The sequence below is a fragment of the Oncorhynchus nerka genome, linkage group LG8 (genome assembly GCF_034236695.1).
Source record: "Oncorhynchus nerka isolate Pitt River linkage group LG8, Oner_Uvic_2.0, whole genome shotgun sequence".
Taxonomy (NCBI): domain Eukaryota; kingdom Metazoa; phylum Chordata; class Actinopteri; order Salmoniformes; family Salmonidae; genus Oncorhynchus; species Oncorhynchus nerka.
In genome coordinates, this window is record NC_088403.1 from 49,338,488 (window position 1) to 49,359,445 (window position 20,958).

General features: G+C 43.2%; 1 protein-coding gene across 1 annotated transcript; it reads left to right on the forward strand.

Annotated features, from left to right (window-relative positions):
- Positions 1-8,482: 8,482 nt before the first annotated feature.
- Positions 8,483-20,726, forward strand: ndufs2 (NADH:ubiquinone oxidoreductase core subunit S2). The gene is made up of 13 exons (XM_029666775.2): positions 8,483-8,628; positions 9,937-10,040; positions 10,934-11,124; positions 11,345-11,465; positions 13,479-13,591; positions 13,969-14,043; positions 14,265-14,428; positions 14,519-14,638; positions 14,881-15,010; positions 15,312-15,407; positions 19,247-19,330; positions 19,739-19,796; positions 20,511-20,726. The coding sequence occupies exons 1-13, from the start codon at positions 8,522-8,524 to the stop codon at positions 20,546-20,548; spliced, it is 1,401 nt and encodes a 466-aa protein (XP_029522635.1). The 5' UTR covers positions 8,483-8,521; the 3' UTR covers positions 20,549-20,726.
- Positions 20,727-20,958: the final 232 nt, after the last annotated feature.

A 20,958-nucleotide genomic window follows, 5' to 3' on the forward strand; every position in this document is an offset into this window, starting at 1 on the left:
GCGAGCTTAGTCCCCTTCTGTATTCCCTGTTCACCCACAACGGCGAGACCAAGCACGACTCAAACACCATCATGAAGTTTGCTGACGACACAAGTGGTAGGCCTGATCACCAACAACGATGAGACAACCTATAGGGAGGAGGTCAGCGACCTGTCAATGTGGTGCCAGGACAACAACCCCTCCCTCAATGTGAGCAAGACAAAGGAGCTGATCGTGGACTACGGGAAAAGGAGGGCCGAACAAGCCCCCATTAACATCGACGGGGCTGTAGTGGAGAGTGGAGAGTTTCAAGTACCTTGGTGTGCACGTCACCAACAAACTATGATGGTCCAAACACACCAAGATAAAGAGGGCACCACAACACCTTTTCCCCCTCAGGAGACTGTAAAGATTTGGCATGGGTCCAAGATTTCTGCCATCCAGGACCTATATACTAGGCTGTGTCAGAGGAAGGCCCAAATAATTGCCAACGACTCCAGTCACCCAAGTCATACGCTTCGAACACACCACAGCGTCATTGCGCAAAATAGTACGCAGCATCATCTGGATATATATGCACAAAAGTTCAACATTCACCTTCTGCTACCATTTCTGTCAAGCCGTCTACTCATACAGTTTGAAGCATGTTTGATAAATCCAACATATGCACCGCACCGAACGCACTGCAACTAACTCTGCAACGCAATGCTGCAAGGCAAACGCAGAGTTTCATTGGAAATTAATGAATTTCTGGTGTACCAAAATGCTATGACGCTTTGGTGTGTTACTCGAGCGGTACTCGAGCGCCAAGTATAGGTCCAAAAGGCTCCTTAACAACTTCTACCCCCAAGTCATAAAACTGCTGAACAATTAATCTAATTGCCATCCGGACTATTTACATTGACACCCCCCCCTCCCTTTGTTTTTACACTGCTGCTACTCACTGTTTATTATCTATGCATAGTCACTTTACCAATACCTGCATATACAAATTACCTCAACTAACCTGTACCACCGCACATTGACTTGGAACAGGTACCCCCTGTATATAGCCTCGTTATTGTTATTTTATTGTGTAGCTTTTTATTACATTTTTTACTTTAGTTTATTTAGTAAATATTTTCTTTGGGACTGGGTGGGGCAGTATTTAGCTTGGATGAATACGGTGCCCAGAGTAAACTGCCTGCTACTCAGGCCCAAAGCTAGAATATGCATATAATTAGTAGATTTGAATAGAAAACACTCTGTCTGTGAGTATAACAGAACTCATATGGCAGGCAAAAACCTGAGAAAAAAATCCAACCAGGAAGTGGGAAATCTGAGGTTTGTAGGTTTTCAAGTCTTTGCCTATCCAATATACAGTGTCTATTGCACTTCCCAAGGCTTCCACTAGATGTCAACAGTCTTTAAAAGTTTGTTTCAGGCTTCTACTGTGAAGGGGGAGCGAATAAGAGCTGTTTGACTAAGGGGTCTGGCAGAATGCCATAAGCTAAATCATGTGAGAGCTAGCTGCATTCCTTTTCATTTCTAAAGACAAAGGAATTGTCCGGTTGAAACATTATTGAAGATTTATGATAAAAACATCCTAAAGATTGATTCTATACATCGTTTGACATGTTTCTACGAACTGTAATGTAACTTTTTTGACTTTTCGTCTGAACTAAGCGCTTGCGCATTATGCTTATGGATTACTGGGCTAAACGCGCGAACAAAAGGAGGTATTTGGACATAAATGATGGACTTTATCGAACAAAACAAACATTTATTGTGGAACTGGGATTCCTGGGAGTGCATTTCGATGAAGATCATCAAAGGTAAGTGAATATTTACAACGCTATTTCTGACTTTTGTGACACCTCTCCTTCTTTGGAAAATGGCTGTATGTTTTTCTGTGGCTAGGCGCTGACCTAACATAATCGCAAGGTGTGCTTTCGCCGTAAAGCATTTTTGAAATCAGACAATGTGGCTAGATTAAGGAGAAGTTTATCTTTAAAATGGTGTATGATACTTGTATGTTTGAGGAATTGAAATTATGAGATTTCTGTTGTTTTGAATTTGGCAGCCTGCAAATTCACTGGCTAGCGTACCACATATCCCAAAGAAGTTTTCTTAACTCTATTTCTTGAAATGCATAGTTGGTTAAGGGCTTGTTCGTAAGCATTTTACAATAAGATCTACACTTCAGCATGCATTCGGTGTATGTGACAAATAAGATTTGATTTGATTTGAAACACTTTTCAAAATTGACTACACAGTGTAAATAGAATAATTTTGCTACTATACCGGAGTTTGGAACCTGAGTGCGTCATGAGTAAATGAAGGTTGAGTTTGGATCACAATTATGTCAACAATTCATGACCCCTTTTTCCAACCTCAACCTGCAAATCTCCTCTCCGGCACTTCGCTTCCCTTCATTGAATGGGCCTCCGTTGTTTCATCATCCCCAATGCGTTCAAAGAATCACGGCCAATTGAGACCCGAAAATCCCTATATGGATTGACCATGCCTCCGGCTCTGGTTCGACAATGAATGCTTCCAGCAAGATGCACAGCCAGCTATGATTTGCGTGCCCTGCTGAAGGACCCACCTGTGCGGAATAGGTGGTTTGGAGTTGATTGATTCCCAATGGTAGTGCGTATAACAGTAGCTAGACCATATACTGCTTATTATTTATCTTGTTATGTACAGTGCATTTGAAAAGTATTCAGACCCCTTGACTTTTATCATATTTTGTTGTTACAGCCTTATTTTAAAATGTATTTAAGAAGAAAATGTTCTAATCGATCTACATAATAATGACAAGGCGAAAACAGGTTTCTAGAAATGTTTGCAAATTTCTTAAAAATTATAAATTTTTAATAAATACCTTATTTACATAAGTATTCAGAACCTTTGCTATCAAATTGAGCTCAGATGCATCCTGATCCCACTGATCATCCTTGAGATGTTTCTACAACTTGATGCGAGTCCACCTGTGTTAAATGTAATTGAGTCGACATGATTTGGAAAGGCACACACCTGTCTATATAAGGTCCCACAGTTGACAGTGCATGTCAGAGCAAAAACAAAGCCATGAGGACGAAGGAATTGTCATCTGCAGCATTGAAGGTCCCCAAGAATACAGTGGTCTCCATCATTCTTAAATGGAAGATGTTTGAAACCACCAAGACTCTTCCTAGAGCTGGACGCCCAGCCAAACTGCGCAATCGGGGGAGAAGGGCCTTGGTCAGGGAGGTAACCAAGAACCTGATGATCACATTGACAGAGCTCTAGAGTTCCTCTGTGAACAACCCTTTCTGCAGCACTCCACCAATCAAGCATTGATGGTAGAGTGACCAGCAGATGCCAGTCCTCAGTAAAAGGCACATGACAGCCCGCATGGAGTTTACCAAAATGCACCTAAAGACTCTCAGACCATGAGAAACAAGATTCTCTGGTCTGATGAAACCAAGATTGAACTCTTTGACCTGAATGTCAAGCGTCATGTCTGGAGGATACCTGGCACCATCCCTACGGTGAAGCATGGTGGTGGCAGCATCATGCTGTGGGGATGTTTTTCAGCGGCAGGGACTGGGAGACTAGTCAGGATCGAGGAAATGTTTAACGGAGCAAAGTACAGAGAGATCCTTGATGAAAACCTGCTCCAGAGCGTTCAGGACCTCAGACTGGGGCGAAGGTTCACCTAAGCACACAGCCAGGACAACACAGGAGTGGCTTCGGGACAACTCCTTGAGTGGCCTAGCCAGAGCCTGGACTTATACCCGATCAAACATCTCTGGAGAGACCTGAAAACAGCTATAAAGCAACGCTCCCCTTCCAACCTGACAGAGCTTGAGAGGATCTGCAGAGAAGAATGGGAGAAACTCCCCAAATACAGGTGAGCCCAGGTTTTAGCTTCATACCCAAGAAAAATCTACGCTGTAATCGCTGTCAAAGGTGCTTCAACAAAGTACTGAGTAAAGGGTCTGAATACTTATATAAATGTGATATTTCCGTAAAAAAAAAAAAAAACATTTTCACAAATTTCAAAATAACTGTTTTTACTTTGTCATTATGGGGCATTGCGTGTAGATTGATGAGGGGGAACAAAATATTTAATACATTTTACAATAAGGTTGTAACGTAACAAAATGTGGAAAAAGTCATGGGGTCTGAATACTTTCTGAAGGCACTGTGTGTATTATTCTACACAATGGCTATTATTTTAATGATCTCTGCCCCCAAACAAGACCACATTTTGTTGGTCCAGACTGCACCAAATCTAAGCCATCATAGACGTCTATATTTCACAAGTTTGGACATCAAAGTAGAGCACAGTAGAGCTCAGTGGAGTACAGCACAGAACAGTAGAGTAGAGCTCAGTACAGTACAGAGTTCAGTACAGCAGATACAGTAAAGTAGAGCATAGTTCTGTACAGTAGAGTTTAGTTCAGTAGAGTATAGTTCAGTACTGAACTCTACAGGACAGTATTGTACTGAACTATACTCTACTTTTCTTTACTGTACCCCATGTACTGTACTGTGCTGTGCTGTACTGTATTTCACTGAGCTGTCCAAACTGGTGAACCCAACTGTGGTTTGTGAGTACTATGATTTCTCATTGTAGCCAATTCAATTGCAGAAATTCCGTTACAAATTTTTGGGAAATTCCGTTACCAATTTGGTAGTTTTAGTCACTTAATAATTTAAACAACATTTATATCACTAAAAACATTAGAACTAATTGATAGGTCTACCTTTACTTGTTACTTATGTGATTTTTTTTTTATCCTGCCTCCTAATCAGGGAGAAAAATGTGAAAATATCTTAAAGATAAGGTATGTGGAGTTTTGGTAATGGAATTTCAAGGCACAAGGCAATGTTTCTTATTAAACTTACAGAAGGCAATTACAGTTTTCTACAAATGAATAATTGATATGTTGGATTCATGTCTCCATCTCAAACAAAACTCGAGGTTAATGAAAAGGACTAAATCAAATCAAACTTTAAATGCCCTTTAAATAAAGTTTGATTTGATTTAGTCCTATTATTTAACTTCGTTTTTTTGGTTGAGATGGAGACGTGAATCCTTGAAACCCTAGGACCTAGGACCTCGTCTAGTTTTAGGTGAATCCTGGGTTGAATAGAAACAATAGCTGTTGATGACTCTGCAAATGCCATATAGGCCTAAATAGTCTCATTGATTTATATAAGATTCATAAAGTATGGTTACATTTCATTTGCTCTGTTAAACGTACTCTTTGATATGACTTCGATAGCAACAGTGACTCTATTTCATTTTTAAGAGGAGGATTCTCTGATAATTCTCACGATAGCACATTGACAAATATCTAAGAGAAGCAGGCCTGGTTCAGTTATAACCCTGGATGGTAGACCAAAGGAAAGCTGTAGATAGATACATTCTCAACCTACTGTTTTTTTTTCTGATAGTGGCTATAACATTGAAGATCTGACATTGTTTCAAAGGTACAAATTCAACATATTTATACAAGGTTAGTTTATGTCGAAAATTGGTTACCGTGATGACATAATCCTGTGGTTGAAATGTCACCCTCAAACCAACAGTTCTCTCTCACGATTTTGCAAATCCAATGTATTTTAAAAATAGATTCTACGTCAAAATACATTTACAAATTATGTTGAAACAATGTTGATTCAACCAGTTTTTGCCCAGTGGGAAGTACCCTTGTGACACCTCTTCCGTTGTTGCCAGAGTTACCTCGACTCCTATGAAAAGGACACTACCTGTAAACACCACCTCATAAGATTGCCTGCTGCAGTTGTTTGAGAGATGCCCAGTTTGCAGCCGAACATGCAGCTCGAGAAGACCAGCAAGGGGGCCCTCATCAGCATCATGCAGACACGCCCTCACTGTGAGCATTCATATAAATGGAACTGTCAGTCACATGTGGGCAAATATCCGGCCAGCAACCTTAGCCTGTCAGCGGCAACAGCTTTCACAGGCTCATCAGTTGTATAAATACAGAAGGTAACCCACTTCATTACTTTGATATATTTGATAACCCAATTGTGAAAAATAATTGATGTAACCTGACATTATTTGTTGATAAATGTCTAGTTCTTAGATGCATATAATGTCCAGGGCATAACGTGTCTGTGTGTGTGTGACCGACCGACCAGTGTCTTTGATGAGGGGCCAGGAGCTGAGTTACGCTGCTATGCCCATCAATGGGGCTCTGGCAAAGACCTTACCTCCAGCCTGACCTCTTGCCTTCTCACCAACGGTCATTGACGGGGAGAACAGAATTAGGTAGATTTAGTCTGACCTGTTCAAATTTCAACATAATATCAGATATCACATATTCTAACTGCCGTTGCTAATAACAGTGACTATGTGTTGTGACAGCTGGCGGGGAGAGGTGAGGGGAAGTGATGATTGAGGGGAGATATCTGTCAGTCTGTTGGCTCCACCCCCGGCCCTTATATGGACTTCCTGCCCCCAACGAGGCAAGACTGGAACTCGTTAAGCCAGGGAGGGTTTGAGGATAAAAGGGGGAAGCAGCCTGCACAACAGGGCAGAGTAGGAGAGAACCAAGTGTGATATGAAGAGTGGGAGAAGAGAGCACGCTATCGATGAGTTTACATGTTGTGACCTGGACTGTCGGACTAACCCCCTTGTGTACCGGATTGGCTGAGAACCTGAGTGTGAGGACTACCCCTGGGAAAAGGAACGGACAAAGAGAACGAATTGTGGGCTGTGGTGATTGGTTAATTCCCCCTTCTTTCCCTGTGTACAAAAATCCCTAAAAAAAACTTCCCCTAAGCATTCTATTTGTGCTACTAGTGTATATTTTGTTATTAAACTTGGTGATGTGGAAACGTGTATGGAGACAGCAGATGGAGACTTGCAAGATGATGTGACGAAGTCCAGACTGACAGACATCCTTGTTGCTGATGTCTCTGAATGGAGAGAGACCTGGCATTAACATTTTACTAGACACAACTTTTACTTACATTGTCTTTTTATTATTGAATGGTATCAGACAATATGGGGAGGGAGAAGCCCTGTTTGTTCTGCACCAAGATCAAGGAACTCCTATTGTAGATGGGAGACCACACAGGAAGGTATGACCCCTCTGACATGTTTGCCAATGTAGATCCATTACCACCAGACAAAATGCCGATAGGCACAGTATCTGTATCGGCTGGGAAGGACAGTGAAAGGTGCACATTGTTATATTAGCAGAACACTGATTCTATACTTTTATGTGAAGGGTTGTTTTATTTTACATGGACCTACATTTAAAATATCTACATAAATTCAGCACTTGCATTCTCATATTACTCTGTAGGCTACTGACCTATTCAAAGCTTCCTCTGGCATCTCACCATAAATCTGCCTGTAGTTATTGAACTCAATCTGCAGGAATTGTTATGATTGCCTGGGGGGAAATGGCTGTGGGTAAGGTTCTGACAGATGGGTGTGTCTTGGTGGTGGCAAGGACACACACACACATCCAACCACACTCCCAAGTCAACTCCCGTTAGGCTTCGGTCATAGACTGCAGCAATGCTGGAGGAGCAAGCCAAAGAACTATTATATAAGTGTGAAAAAGCACACTATTACTGGGCAACAGTCATGGGTATTTCCACTACCACTTCTACTAGCATTTCAGTAGCATTTCTACTGTTACTATATAGGCTACTATCCCACTACTACAAAGACAATCACTACTTCTACAATGCACTAGCCTACATTTAACACTAACAATTGTTACTTCTTCCACTACCGTACAAATACTTTTGAACAGCAAGTCACACATTTTTTTCCGTATAGCACCAACTCAACGTCCATTATACTTCCGTGTGATAGGTGGCAGTACCATTATTCTGTCAACTTTGCTTCCCAAACCCAAAAAATAAAACATTTTAACAGAAGAGAGTGGCCAAGGTCAAGGAGCAAAGTGTTGTCACTGCGGCGGAGAACACGAGGCCTTGGAATGCCTGATCAGGGTGATAAAAATGGAGGTCACCAGCAGCACAGTCTGTCTCCTATGCGGAGGCAGTTAAAATGGTCTGAACGTCAGATGGTAGTAAATACTGGTAGAATTACACTGCAGCCTGCGTATCAACAGGACCCAGAAATTCTTCAGGTGAAGAAAGTGGACTGTTGCTTTCATAGCAATGGTGGTAAATGACACTGTGCACATTGAAAGGTTGATATCATTGTTTATGCAGTTTAACTATTTCTGGGATTAAAAGACAGCTAACGTCTGAGGAGCTACATAGAGTACTTGTTCGTGCGGTCGCACCCTTTCAGGCCTCTACCTGAGCGGGTTTTTTAGATTTCGAATGAGCTGGAATATATATATATATTATTTATTTATTTTACATTATTTGGTAGTTTTTGTGGATTAATGTAAATGTTCTCTTCCCAGTGGAATTTACTTTTCTTTTATGAATATTTTCACCCCCGTCCAGTTGGTGGCGATAATACACTTTGTAGCATGTAGTTCGCCCTAAACCCCAAAGACGAATACATCATTACGTCACCGGGTGCATAGCAACTTTGACTGCCAAGATGGCGGGGACAATGTTGAGGTCGCTTAGCAAACTTGGACGTCCTTCAACAAAATTGATTATAAATAGTAATTTGGTCAGCCCTGCTTGCACTGTCCTGCAAAACAGGTGAGATTATCGTCGTTCGATAGGCGCAATTATAGTTTAACCGATCAATAATGTCCAAGTAGGTCGTTTAGGGATCAAAAACGGTCACATAACAGCTAGCATTAGCCAGCTAACAAAAGGCACTGCTCATCTACAACACCGACTTGTCGTTCACATACATGACACGACACACATCATGCTTATGTTATGTCAGAAGGAACTGTTGTATAATTGCTGTAACATTAAAACAGCTGTTAGTTGGCAACCTTGCTAACGTTAGTAGCTAGGTTACTTGAATCGAATCAGGTGGATTTTGACAGCACTGCAGCACATCCGATTCATGGCCAGCGTGTCATCTTGCGAACAAGCAGAGTGACGTTAACTTTACCTAGCAATTTCTTGCAATTCAAATGCATGTTTCTTACTTTTGTCTGAAAAAACGTGTGGAATGTTAGCACAAAATAGGTCTGGAATCCAGGCTAGCTAGCCCCCTTATTGTAGTTAACTAGGCTCAATAACAACACGTTTTACATAACGTGTAATGAGTGTTTACACAACCTGATGCCATTTACTGTATTGAGGTTAACAACACCGGTTGTACACCTCTCACACATTCATATGAACCACTTCAGGGTCAAACAACGTGTTAGACAGTAACTTGGAACAGTTCATCCTACCCGATCCATTTGTGCCTTGACAAGACGCTATGGACCATTACCAACAGTTAGATAATGCTTGATATTGAGGCCTGCTTTATACACAAAAAAAATAATTTGGTGAATCTGTTTAATACTACCGTTTTACTTGTGTGAAATGTGATTAGTGACCAAATCGTCAGTCTGTCTTGGCTGACCTAGAGCAGATTAATGCCCTACCCTGGACTCTAGTCTACTTATATTAGGAGTTTACTTGGCACAGGTTGTCAAATAAGGGGTGCTTATGTTTGTCCTGTTTCACACATGTACAAGTGTGTGTGGTGTGAAATGTTTTTTGTTTGTTGCATATCCCACTCCCCCTGAGACACCCTCAGAGTGGGGTCATGGCCAGGGATCATGTATTTTTTGTTATTGCTCTGAGAAAGCATTAGTTAACCTCACAAAACTGTGTAGGTCAAACCAGTGGTTTTCAAACCTCCTAGACGTTTCACAATGTTGTTGTAGTCCTGAACTAGCTCACCTGATTCAGGTAGCTTGAGGATTAGTTCAAAGACATGGAACAGCTGGGGTCCCAGAGTAGCGGTTTGAAACCACCTGGTTTAAACACTTGGTCAACAACATCCACACATTGCCATAATACCATTGATGGTTGCTTGTTATTCTCTCATTCCAGGCAGAAACAGTGGCAGCCAGATGTGGAGTGGACGGAGCACTATGCTGGGGCGGTGATGTACCCCAGCGCCATCACTGAGAAATGGGTCCCCCCACCATGGAATGGTACGCCCCACTGTTATGTACTGTCTTCATCTATAGGCCTACTAGTTATTAATGATGTGCATGAGTAATTGAGTACTCAAATTTTATTCTGTTATATTACATGTTTTTTTACTATAAAATAGGAGTCTTGGCTGTGATAAGGGCTCTGGAAATAAGGGTGTCTTTTCTGCAAAATGAACAAACAAGGCTATGCCATTGCACAGCCATAGGCTTCTACAAGCAAGCGCCACAGTCAGCTTACTTCCTTTTTGATTGTGTTCCACGATAAAATATAACCAGTTGATTTTACAGTTTCAACAAATGTATTTTAAATGGCACTTGTTTTTTTATTGGCTGAATATATGAGGCAACTTAGCAGTTAGGATGTGTTATCTGTAATGGTTATGATAAATTAGGCACTTTTTCTCACTGTTGGCATGTAGATGAATGCACATTTTTTCCCACTGCCGTCCTTGTTCTAAAAATAGCTTTTTTTAATTCGAGTACTCAGTCAAAGGTCAAATCCCTAGTTGTTATTTAGGCCCAAGTCCAAAGTTGTGTATAATGATTGAAATCTGTTAGTTCCATATGTGGGAGTTGCATTTTATTGCCTGCTACTCCATCGAACCTGATTGGCCACAACGTGGTTGTCAGTGGTTTCTAAACTCATTCTGTGACTTTGACTTTATTATAGATTTAGATTCATTCCATATCATACTCTGTGACTTTATCATATCCATTCAGCTTTATCTAAACACTTATGCATGAATTCCGAACCAACTAGCCTGTCCAACCTCTTTCTTTTTTCTATGTTGAACCCTGAGAGTCGAAATGCGTTGGTTTTTACTTTAAACAAGAAAGTAGCTTTTCTTATAAACTTAAACTGCCAAATCTCCTCTCAATCCCTCTCTCAGATAAGGATGCTCCTATGGAGAAGGAGGTGTCTAACCTGACCATTAACTTTGGGCCCCAGCACCCCGCAGCCCATGGCGTGCTGCGTCTGGTGCTGGAGCTCAGCGGGGAGTCAGTGAAGAAGTGTGATCCCCACGTGGGCCTGCTGCACCGCGGCACAGAAAAACTCATTGAGTACAAGACCTACCTGCAGGTACGTAGCACCCCTAGAGACAGTAAGGTATGTAAGAAGACAAAAATCCTGGCAGAATAGTTCAGCCGTCAGCTAGGATAGCAAATTGCCTGAAAGTTACTAGCATAAGTGTCCTGACTAAGATGCTTGTAATGTACAAGCTCATGTTTAGGCTCTTCTACAACGGGCATGTTTTTGTTTGATGAAATGCATTGACCAGTCTTCCCGTGTTTTGCTATAGGCGCTGCCTTATTTTGACAGGTTGGACTACGTGTCCATGATGTGTAACGAGCAGGCCTACTCTCTGGCCGTGGAGAAGCTGCTCAACATCCAGGCCCCACCCCGCGCACAGTGGATCAGAGGTAAGACTAGGTGCTACTAGACGACCTTGCCAGAAAGGACGAACTAACCAATACCTCAAACTGATGAGCAAACCAACTTGCATGAGCTTTTTTCCCCCCGAATTGTCGGTTCAGAGATAAAGGTACAGTTTGGGTTAACAAGTGAAATTTGAGATTAAGGTGGTGCACCTCTCTCCTTTACCAGCACAACAGTAACAAGCGTGAGAATCATAACCTTCTTAGGTCATCTGGCCCCATTTACCCTTTCATACAAGGTCACTAGGGGGCAGTAGTTGGCTACATGGAGTTCAACAGTCAACATGGATATACAGTTGAAGTCGGAAGTTTAGTCATTAAAACTCATTTTTCAGCCACTCCACAAATTTCTTGTCAACAAACTATAGTTTTGGCAAGTCGGTTAGGACATCTACTTTGTGCATGACACAAGACATTTTCCAACAATTGTTTACAGACAGATTATTTCACTTATAATTCACTATCACAATTCCAGTGGGTCAGAAGTTTACATACACTAAATTGACTGTGCCTTTAAACAGCTTGGAAAATCCCAGAAAATGATGTCATGGCTTTGGAAGCTTCTGATAGGCTAATTTACATTATTTGAGTCATTTGGAGGTGTACCTAGGGATGTATTTCAAGGCCTACCTTCAAACTCAGTGCCTCTTTGCTTGACATGGGAAAATCAAAAGAAATCAGCCAAGACCTCAGAAGAAAAAAAAAGTTGTAGACCTCCAGAAGTCTGGTTCATCCTTGAGAGCAATTTCCAAACGCCTGCAGGTACCACGTCAATCTGTACAAACAATAGTACGCAAGTATAAACACCATGGGGCCACTCAGCTGTCATACCGCCCAGGAAGGAGACGCATTCTGTCTCCTAGAGATTAACGTACTTTGGTGCAAAAAGTGCAAATCAATCCCAGAACAACAGCAAAGGACCTTGTAAAGATGCTGGAGGAAACAGGTACAAAAGTATCTATAGCCACAGTAAAACGAGTCCTATATTGACATAATCTGAAAGGCTGCTCAGCAAGGAAGAAGCCACTGCTCCAAAACCGCTGTAAAAAAAGCCAGACTGCGGTTTGCAGCTGCACATGGGGACAAAGATCGTACTTTTTGGAGAAATGTCCACTGGACAAAAATAGAACTCTTTGGCCATAATGACCATCATTATGTTTGGAAGAAAAAGGGGGGAGGTTTGCAAGATGAAGAACACCATCCCAACCGTGAAGCATGGGGGTGGCAGCATCATGTTGTGGGGGTGCTTTGCTGCAGGAGGGAATGGTGCACTTCACAAAATAGATGGCACCATGAGGAAGGAAAGTTGTGGATGTCTTGAGATGTTACTTCAATATATCAGTCAGGAAGTTAAAGCTTGGTCGCAAATGGGTCTTCCAAATGGGGACAATGACCCAAAGCATACTTCCAAAGTTGTGGCAAAATGGCTTAAGGACAACAAAGTCAAGGTATTGGAGTCGCCATCACAAAGCCCTGACCTCAATTCTATAAAAAAATTGTGGGCAGAACTGAAAAGGCGTGTGCAAGCGAGGAGGCCTACAAACCTGACTCAGTTACATCAGCTCTGTCAGGAGGAATGGGCCAAAATTCACCCAACTTATTGTGGAAGGCTACCTGAAACGTTTGACCCAAGTTCAACAATTTAAAGACAATGCTACCAAATACTAATTGAGTGTATGTATACTTCTGACCCACTGGGAATGTGATGAAAGAAATAAAAGCTGAAATCATTCTCTCTCTTATTCTGGCATTTCACATTCTTAAATTGAAGTGGTGATCCTAACTGACCTAAAACAGGACATTTTTACTCAGATAAAATTTCAGGAATTGTGAAATACTGAGTATAAATGTATTTGGCCAAGGTATATATAAACTTCTGACTTCAACTGTACAGAGGAACTGGGGCCTGTTACACAATCTCCACACAGGCAGAAGATGGGCAACAGTGGTTACGTAAGTAAGTATGACTTTTCAGGGTCTACTTCTGTTGTTTTGCAGTTCTTTTCGGAGAGCTGACTCGCATCCTGAACCACATCATGGCCATCACCACCCACGCCCTGGACATCGGAGCCATGACCCCCTTCTTCTGGATGTTCGAGGAGAGAGAGAAGGTGAGAATGGAAACAGAATTTAGGATCTGGGGCCGTATCAAGCTTAACAGAGTAGGAGTGATGATCTAGAATCAGGGTCCTGATCTTCCTTCCTTTTGCTGAAGTAGCAATTTTTGGAAGTCCTTTTTCTTATTGGTATATTAACTAATTTAATGTCACCAGGCCAAAACTCCATCTCTCCCAAACAGGACGAAATTTCAGGCAGTCTTTTCAATCGTCTCTTACACTAAAAGTGTATTTTCATAATTTTCACAATTTCCCAGTATTATTCCAACCTCTGTGTGTAAATATATGTAAAACACTGGAAAACCATTTTTTTTTGTTGATAGCACTGGACCTTTTCATGGTGTGTTGTCGTGTCTCTATCCTTCTCCTAGATGTTTGAGTTCTATGAGCGTGTCTCAGGGGCCAGGATGCATGCAGCCTACGTCAGACCTGGAGGAGTACACCAGGTGAGGGCTGCATGGGAACTAAGTCTTATGGGGTTTCTTCTGGGTAGCGTTTCCCCTAGGTTCAGATCTAGGATCAGCATCCTCTCCCCAATCCTAACCTTCACCATTAGAAGGGGGGTCGCTATACTGACCCAAGATCAGCGTCTAGGGGAAACTTCACCCTACAGCTATGTATGCGATGGAATGGTCGCTATAAAGATTGTGTTATCTGCTTGTCCCAGGACATGCCACTGGGACTAATGGATGATATCTATGAGTGGTGCAAGAACTTCTCCATCAGAATAGACGAGGTGGAGGAGATGTTGACCAACAACCGTATCTGGAAGAACCGCACCGTGGACATCGGGGTTGTGTCTGCAGAGGACGCACTCAACTATGGCTTCAGGTGAGACGCACTCACTCACACACTCTCACTCTCTCAAACTGTTGTGAAGCTAATGAAAGATGTAAATCACCCCCTCTGCTTGTCTGTCAGTGGTGTGATGCTGAGGGGTTCAGGCATCAAGTGGGACCTGAGGAAGTCTCAGCCCTACGACAAGTATGACGAGGTGGAGTTTGACGTCCCCATCGGCAGCAAGGGAGACTGCTACGACAGGTGAGAAGGACGCCTACTGTCCTCTGTCTGCCTCTCTCTCCCTTTTTTAGATGGTATTGCGTTTGTGTAGATGAGTTTTACCTTCATATTTGTTATTGATTGTTTTTGATTGAATCCTGTTTTGGAGTTGTTGGCGGCTGGTCTAGTGGTAGTGCTGCCACACACGGACCACATGCCCCTGGAGGGCAGCGGTTAACCCCCCCCCCCTCCTTCCTCTCCTCTTTGTCCTTGGTGTTGGTCAGGTACCTGTGCAGGGTGGAGGAGATGAGGCAGAGTCTCAGGATCATGATCGAGGCCCTCAACAAGATGCCAGCGGGAGAGATCAAAGTGGACGACGCCAAGGTGGCCCCGCCCAAGAGATCTGAGATGAAGGTGAGAGAATGACTGAATGTTTTTTATTTGAGATCATTGAGGACAGCGGGGTGCACGTTTTTAGCCCTAGCGCTAAACGCACCGGATTCAACTAATCAAACGGCTTGATGAGTTAATTAGTTGAATCAGGTGTCCGAGTGCTCTGGACCAGGACACTGATTCAGGGCATTTAGATCATCCTTAATTTTCTTCTGCCTTACCCTGTAGTTAAACACAAGCCCTTGTTACGGTGGAGTGTTTCACATCGAGTCTAAATAAGCATAAACATCAGTTGTAATGGTGGTTAATGTTCCCATGTTAGATGTCCATGGAGTCTCTGATCCATCACTTTAAGCTGTACACAGAGGGTTACCAGGTGCCCCCCGGATCCACATACACAGCTGTAGAAGCACCCAAGGTAAGCCCTCCCCTTTCCTCAGACCTACATGGATAGAAGGGCTTTGAGCCTCTGTTTTTTTTTTAATTGAACCTCAAATACTTTGAGGATATTCTATATGTGCAATTTACTGCTTGTAATGGTGAGATTCTCCTCCAACTGATCTATTTTGTAGGTCATAGGAGGCCTTTAGATACAACACAATTCCAAAACATTTATTACATTGATTTGACAGACAGAGATAATCTGTAAATGTGCCAGATTTAGCTAGCTGGTTAATTTGAATCTGTAGTCACATCGATGGCCCTGAACAAACTTTATTTGACTCTATGCAAACTGGAAACCACATATCCTGAGGCTACATTCATTGTAGCTGGGGATTTTAACAAGGCTAATCTGAAAACAAGACTCTAAATTCTATCAGCATATCGATTGTGCTACCAGGGCTGGTAAAACCCTGGATCATTGTTATTCTAACTTCCACGACGCATATAAGGCCCTCCCTCGCCCTCCTTTCGGAAAAGCTGACCACGACTCCATTTTGTTGCTTCCAGCCTACAGACAGAAACTAAAACAGGAAGCTCCCGCGCTCAGGTCTGTTCAACGCTGGTCCGACCAATCTGATTCCACGCTTCAAGACTGCTTCGATCACGTGGATTGGGATATGTTTCGCATGTTTCCAACAACATTGACGAATACGCTGATTCTGTGAGCGAGTTCATTAGAAAGTGCATTGGCGATGTCATACCCATAGCAACTATTAAAACATTCCCAAACCAGAAACCGTGGATTGATGGCAACATTCGCACGAAAATGAAAGCACGAACCACTGCTTTTAACCAGGGCAAGGTGACCGGAAACATGACTGAATACAAACAGTGTAGCTTTTCCCTCCGCAAGTCAAACAAGCTAAGCGTCAGTATAGAGACAAAGTAGAGTCGCAATTCAACGGCTCAGACACGAGGTATGTGGCAAGGTCTACAGTCAATCACGGATTACAAAAAGAAAACCAGCCCCGTTGCGGACCAGGATTCCTTGCTCCCAGACAGACTAAATAACTTCTTTGCTCGCTTTGAGGACAATACAGTGCCACTGACATGGCCCGCTACCAAAATCTGCGGACTCTCCTTCACTGCAGCCGACGTGAGTAAAACATTTAAACGTGTTAACCCTCGCAAGGCTGCAGGCCCAGACGGCATCCTCAGAGCATGCACAGACCAGCTGGCTGGTGTGTTGACGGACATATTCAATCAATCCTTATCCCAGTCTGCTGTCCCCTCATGCTTCAAGAGGGCCACCATTGTTCCTGTTCCCAAGAAAGCTAAGGTAACTGAGCTAAACGACTACCGCCCCGTAGCACTCGCTTCCGTCATCGTGCTTTGAAAGACTAGTCAAGGACCATATCACCTCATTTAACATTTACATTTAAGTCATTTAGCAGACGCTCTTATCCAGAGCGACTTACAAATTGGTGCATTCACCTTATGACATCCAGTGGAACAGTAGTGCATCTAAATCTTTTAAGGGGGGAGAGGGATTACTTTATCCTATCCTAGGTATTCCTTAAAGAGGTGGGGTTTCAGGTGTCTCCGGAAGGTGGTGATTGACTCCGCTGTCCTGGCGTCGTGAGGGAGTTTGTTCCACCATTGGGGGGCCAGAGCAGCGAACAGTTTTGACTGGGCTGAGCGGGAACTGTACTTCCTCAGTGGTAGGGAGGCGAGCAGGCCAGAGGTGGATGAACGCAGTGCCCTTGTTTGGGTGTAGGGCCTGATCAGAGCCTGGAGGTACTGAGGTGCCGTTCCCTCACAGCTCCGTGAGGCAAGCACCATGGTCTTGTAGCGGATGCGAGCTTCAACTGGAAGCCAGTGGAGAGAGCGGAGGAGCGGGGTGACGTGAGAGAACTTGGGAAGGTTGAACACCAGACGGGCTGCGGCGTTCTGGATGAGTTGTAGGGGTTTAATGGCACAGGCAGGGAGCCCAGCCAACAGCGAGTTGCAGTAATCCAGACGGGAGATGACAAGTGCCTGGATTAGGACCTGCGCCGCTTCCTGTGTGAGGCAGGGTCGTACTCTGCGGATGTTGTAGAGCATGAACCTACAGGAACGGGCCACCGCCTTGATGTTAGTTGAGAACGACAGGGTGTTGTCCAGGATCACGCCAAGGTTCTTAGCGCTCCTCCACCCTACCTGGCAGCCTAGACCCACTCCAATTTGCTTACTGCCCCAATAGGTCCACAGACTACGCAATCGCAACCACACTGCACGCTGCCCTAACCCATCTGGACAAGAGGAATATCTACGTGAGAATGCTGTTCATCGACTACAGCTCAGCATTTAACACCATAGTACCCTCCAAACTCATCATCAAGCTCGAGACGCTGGGTCTCGACCCCGCCCTGTGCAACTCAGTACTGGACTTCCTGACGGGCCGCCCCCAGGTGGTGAGGGTAGGTAAAAACATCTCCACCCCGCTGATCCTCAACACTGGGGCCCCACAAGGGTGCGTTCTGAGCCCTCTCCTGTACTCCCTGTTCACCCACGACTGCGTGGCCATGCACACCTCCAACTCAATCATCAAGTTTGCGGACGACACTACAGTGGTAGGCTTGATTACCAACAACGACGAGACGGCCTACAGGGAGGTGAGGGCCCTCGGAGTGTGGTGTCAGGAAAATAACCTCTCACTCAACGTCAACAAAACAAAGGAGATGATCGTGGACTTCAGGAAACAGCAGAGGGAGCACCCCCCTATCCACATCGACGGGACAGTAGTGGAGAGGGTAGTAAGTTCCTCGGCGTACACGTCACGGACAAACTGAATTGGTCCACCCACACAGACAGCGTTGTGAAGAAGGAGCAGCAGCCCCTCTTCAACCTCAGGAGGCTGAAGAAATTTGTCTTGTCACCAAAAGCACTCACAAACTTTTACAGATGCACAATCGAGAGCATCCTGTCGGGTTGTATCACCGCCTGGTATGGCAACTGCTCCGCCCACAACCGTAAGGCTCTCCAGAGGGTAGTGAGGTCTGCACAACGCATCACCAGGGGGCAAACTACCTGCCCTCCAGGACACCTACACCACCCGATGTCACAGGAAGGCCATAAAGATCATCAAGGACAACAACCCCCCGAGCCACTGCCTGTTCACTCCGCTATCATCCAGAAGGCGAGGTCAGTACAGGTGCATCAAAGCAGGGACCGAGAGACTGAAAAACAGCTTCTATCTCAAGGCCATCAGACTGTTAAACAGCCACCACTAACATTGAGTGGCTGCTGCCATCATACTGACTCAACTCCAGCCACTTTAATAATGGAAATTATGTAAAAATTGTATCACTAGCCACTTTAAACAATGCCACTTAATATAATGTTTACATACCCTACATTACTCATCTCATATGTATATACTGTACTCTATACCATCTACTGCATTTTGCCATCTTTATGTAATACATGTATCACTAGTCACTTTAAACTATGCCACTTTTATGTTTACATACTGTACTCGATACCATCTACTGCATCTTGCCTATGCCGTTCTGTACCATCACTCATTCATATATCTTTATGTACATATTCATCCCTTTACACTTGTGTGTATAAGGTAGCAGTTGTGGAATTGTTAGGTTAGATTACTCGTTGGTTATTACTGCATTGTCGGAACTAGAAGCACAAGCATTTCGCTACACTCATTAACATCTGCTAACCATCTGTATGTGACAAATAAAATTACACTTATATAGGTAGATTAAAGGTGCTGCTGTTGTGTAATGTGATCTCCTCTCCTGTCTCTTCCAGGGAGAGTTTGGTGTGAATGTGTTGGGTAGGAATATTAATGTGTAATATTGTGTTATTTTGCAGGGAGAGTTTGGTGTGTATCTGGTATCTGACGGCTCCAGCAGGCCCTACCGCTGCAAAATCAAAGCTCCAGGATTCGCTCACTTGGTACGGGGAGCTCATACTACCACAACACAGACAGAATTCACACCCTGAATTATTAAATGCAGTTATTATAAATTATTCAATGTGTAAAACAGCTTTTTCCTCAAGGCTACTTATAATTAATTAAGGACATTTATAAACCAGTATAATAGTGTTTGTAAAAGAAAACAAACCCAACCCTGCCTTCCCCTCTCTGTCTGTGTTGTAACATGTTTGTTCTTGGGACATTAAAACACCAGACCGTCCCACACTGTTTTGGTTTCTGTATCAAATCACCTTAAATAAAGTGCATTGCACAAACGTGTCGCAACACAGATTTTATAAGAAAAAATCTGTTCTTTCAGTTTATAGTTGGATTGGAGTTGGTTGGTTTGGAGTTGATTGATGGTTTTGATGTTTTTTTCCCCCCAGGCTGCCCTGGATATGATGGCTAAAGGACACATGCTGGCTGACGTAGTGGCCATTATTGGTAAGAAATGTTTCTACTGGGTCATATTCAGTAGGACACACTGTAGCAAAATGTTTTGTGACGGTTAACAAAAATCTGTGTTCTAATTGTATTAGTACCTCTGTTTCACAAAAGATTCTTCCTGCTGAACACGACCCTTATGCTATCAGTCAACCATTGATATCAGAATCCTTAGCAATGCAATTCATGTACACTGAACAAAAATATAAACGCAACATTTTCAAAGGTTTTACAAAGGAGTTACAGTTCATAAGGAAGTCAGTTAATTTTAAATACATTTGTTAGGTGCTAATCTATAGATTTCACATGACTGGGAATACAAATAGACATGTTGATCACGGATACCTTAAAAAAATAAAAATATGAGCGTGGATCAGAAGACCAGTCCGTATCTGGTTTGATCACAATTTGCCTCATCTCCTTAACGTTGAGTTGATCAGGCTGTTGATTGTGGCCTGTGGAATGTTGGCTCACTCTTCAATGGTTGTGCAAAGTCGCTGGATATTGGCGGGAACTGGAACACGTTGTCCTGGGCTGGCGTGTTTAGATGTGGTTTGTACATATAGAACATTTCTGGGATATTTTATTTCAGCTCATGAAACATGGGACCAACACTTTATATGTTGCATTTATATTTTTGTTCAGTGTAGTTCCTGTTCAATGTATGGTTGATTTAAAACATTTTTTTTTAAAAATTTAATCTTCTTGTGACAGGCACCCAGGACATTGTGTTTGGCGAAGTTGACCGTTAAGTTAAAACACCTGACTGTTGAAAGATGACACCCATGGTTCCACTCTGAAGAGGATTTCTCAGCGCTGTCTTTACTACCTTGTTTGTCTCTCATTCACTGTACTGGGATTTTGACAGATGGGCCAACTCGTAATCATTGACGTATAATGCTGTAAACCTAATAAATATTTTATCTCTGATCGGTCAAATAGTGTCATTTCCACTCAGTGTCTTTGTAGTTAAGAAACATACAGTAAGAACTTCAGGGAAGTCATAGCTCAATGTTATTTCCGTTTTCAAAACACCCCATGTTGCACAACCAACATGTGGTAAAGATGGAGTAAGTCGACAGAACCCGACGCATTCTAGGTCTTTCAGTCTGTCCTTCCTCCCAGCGCTGTGTGCAGGCCCACAGACGGGGGAGTGGTCTGA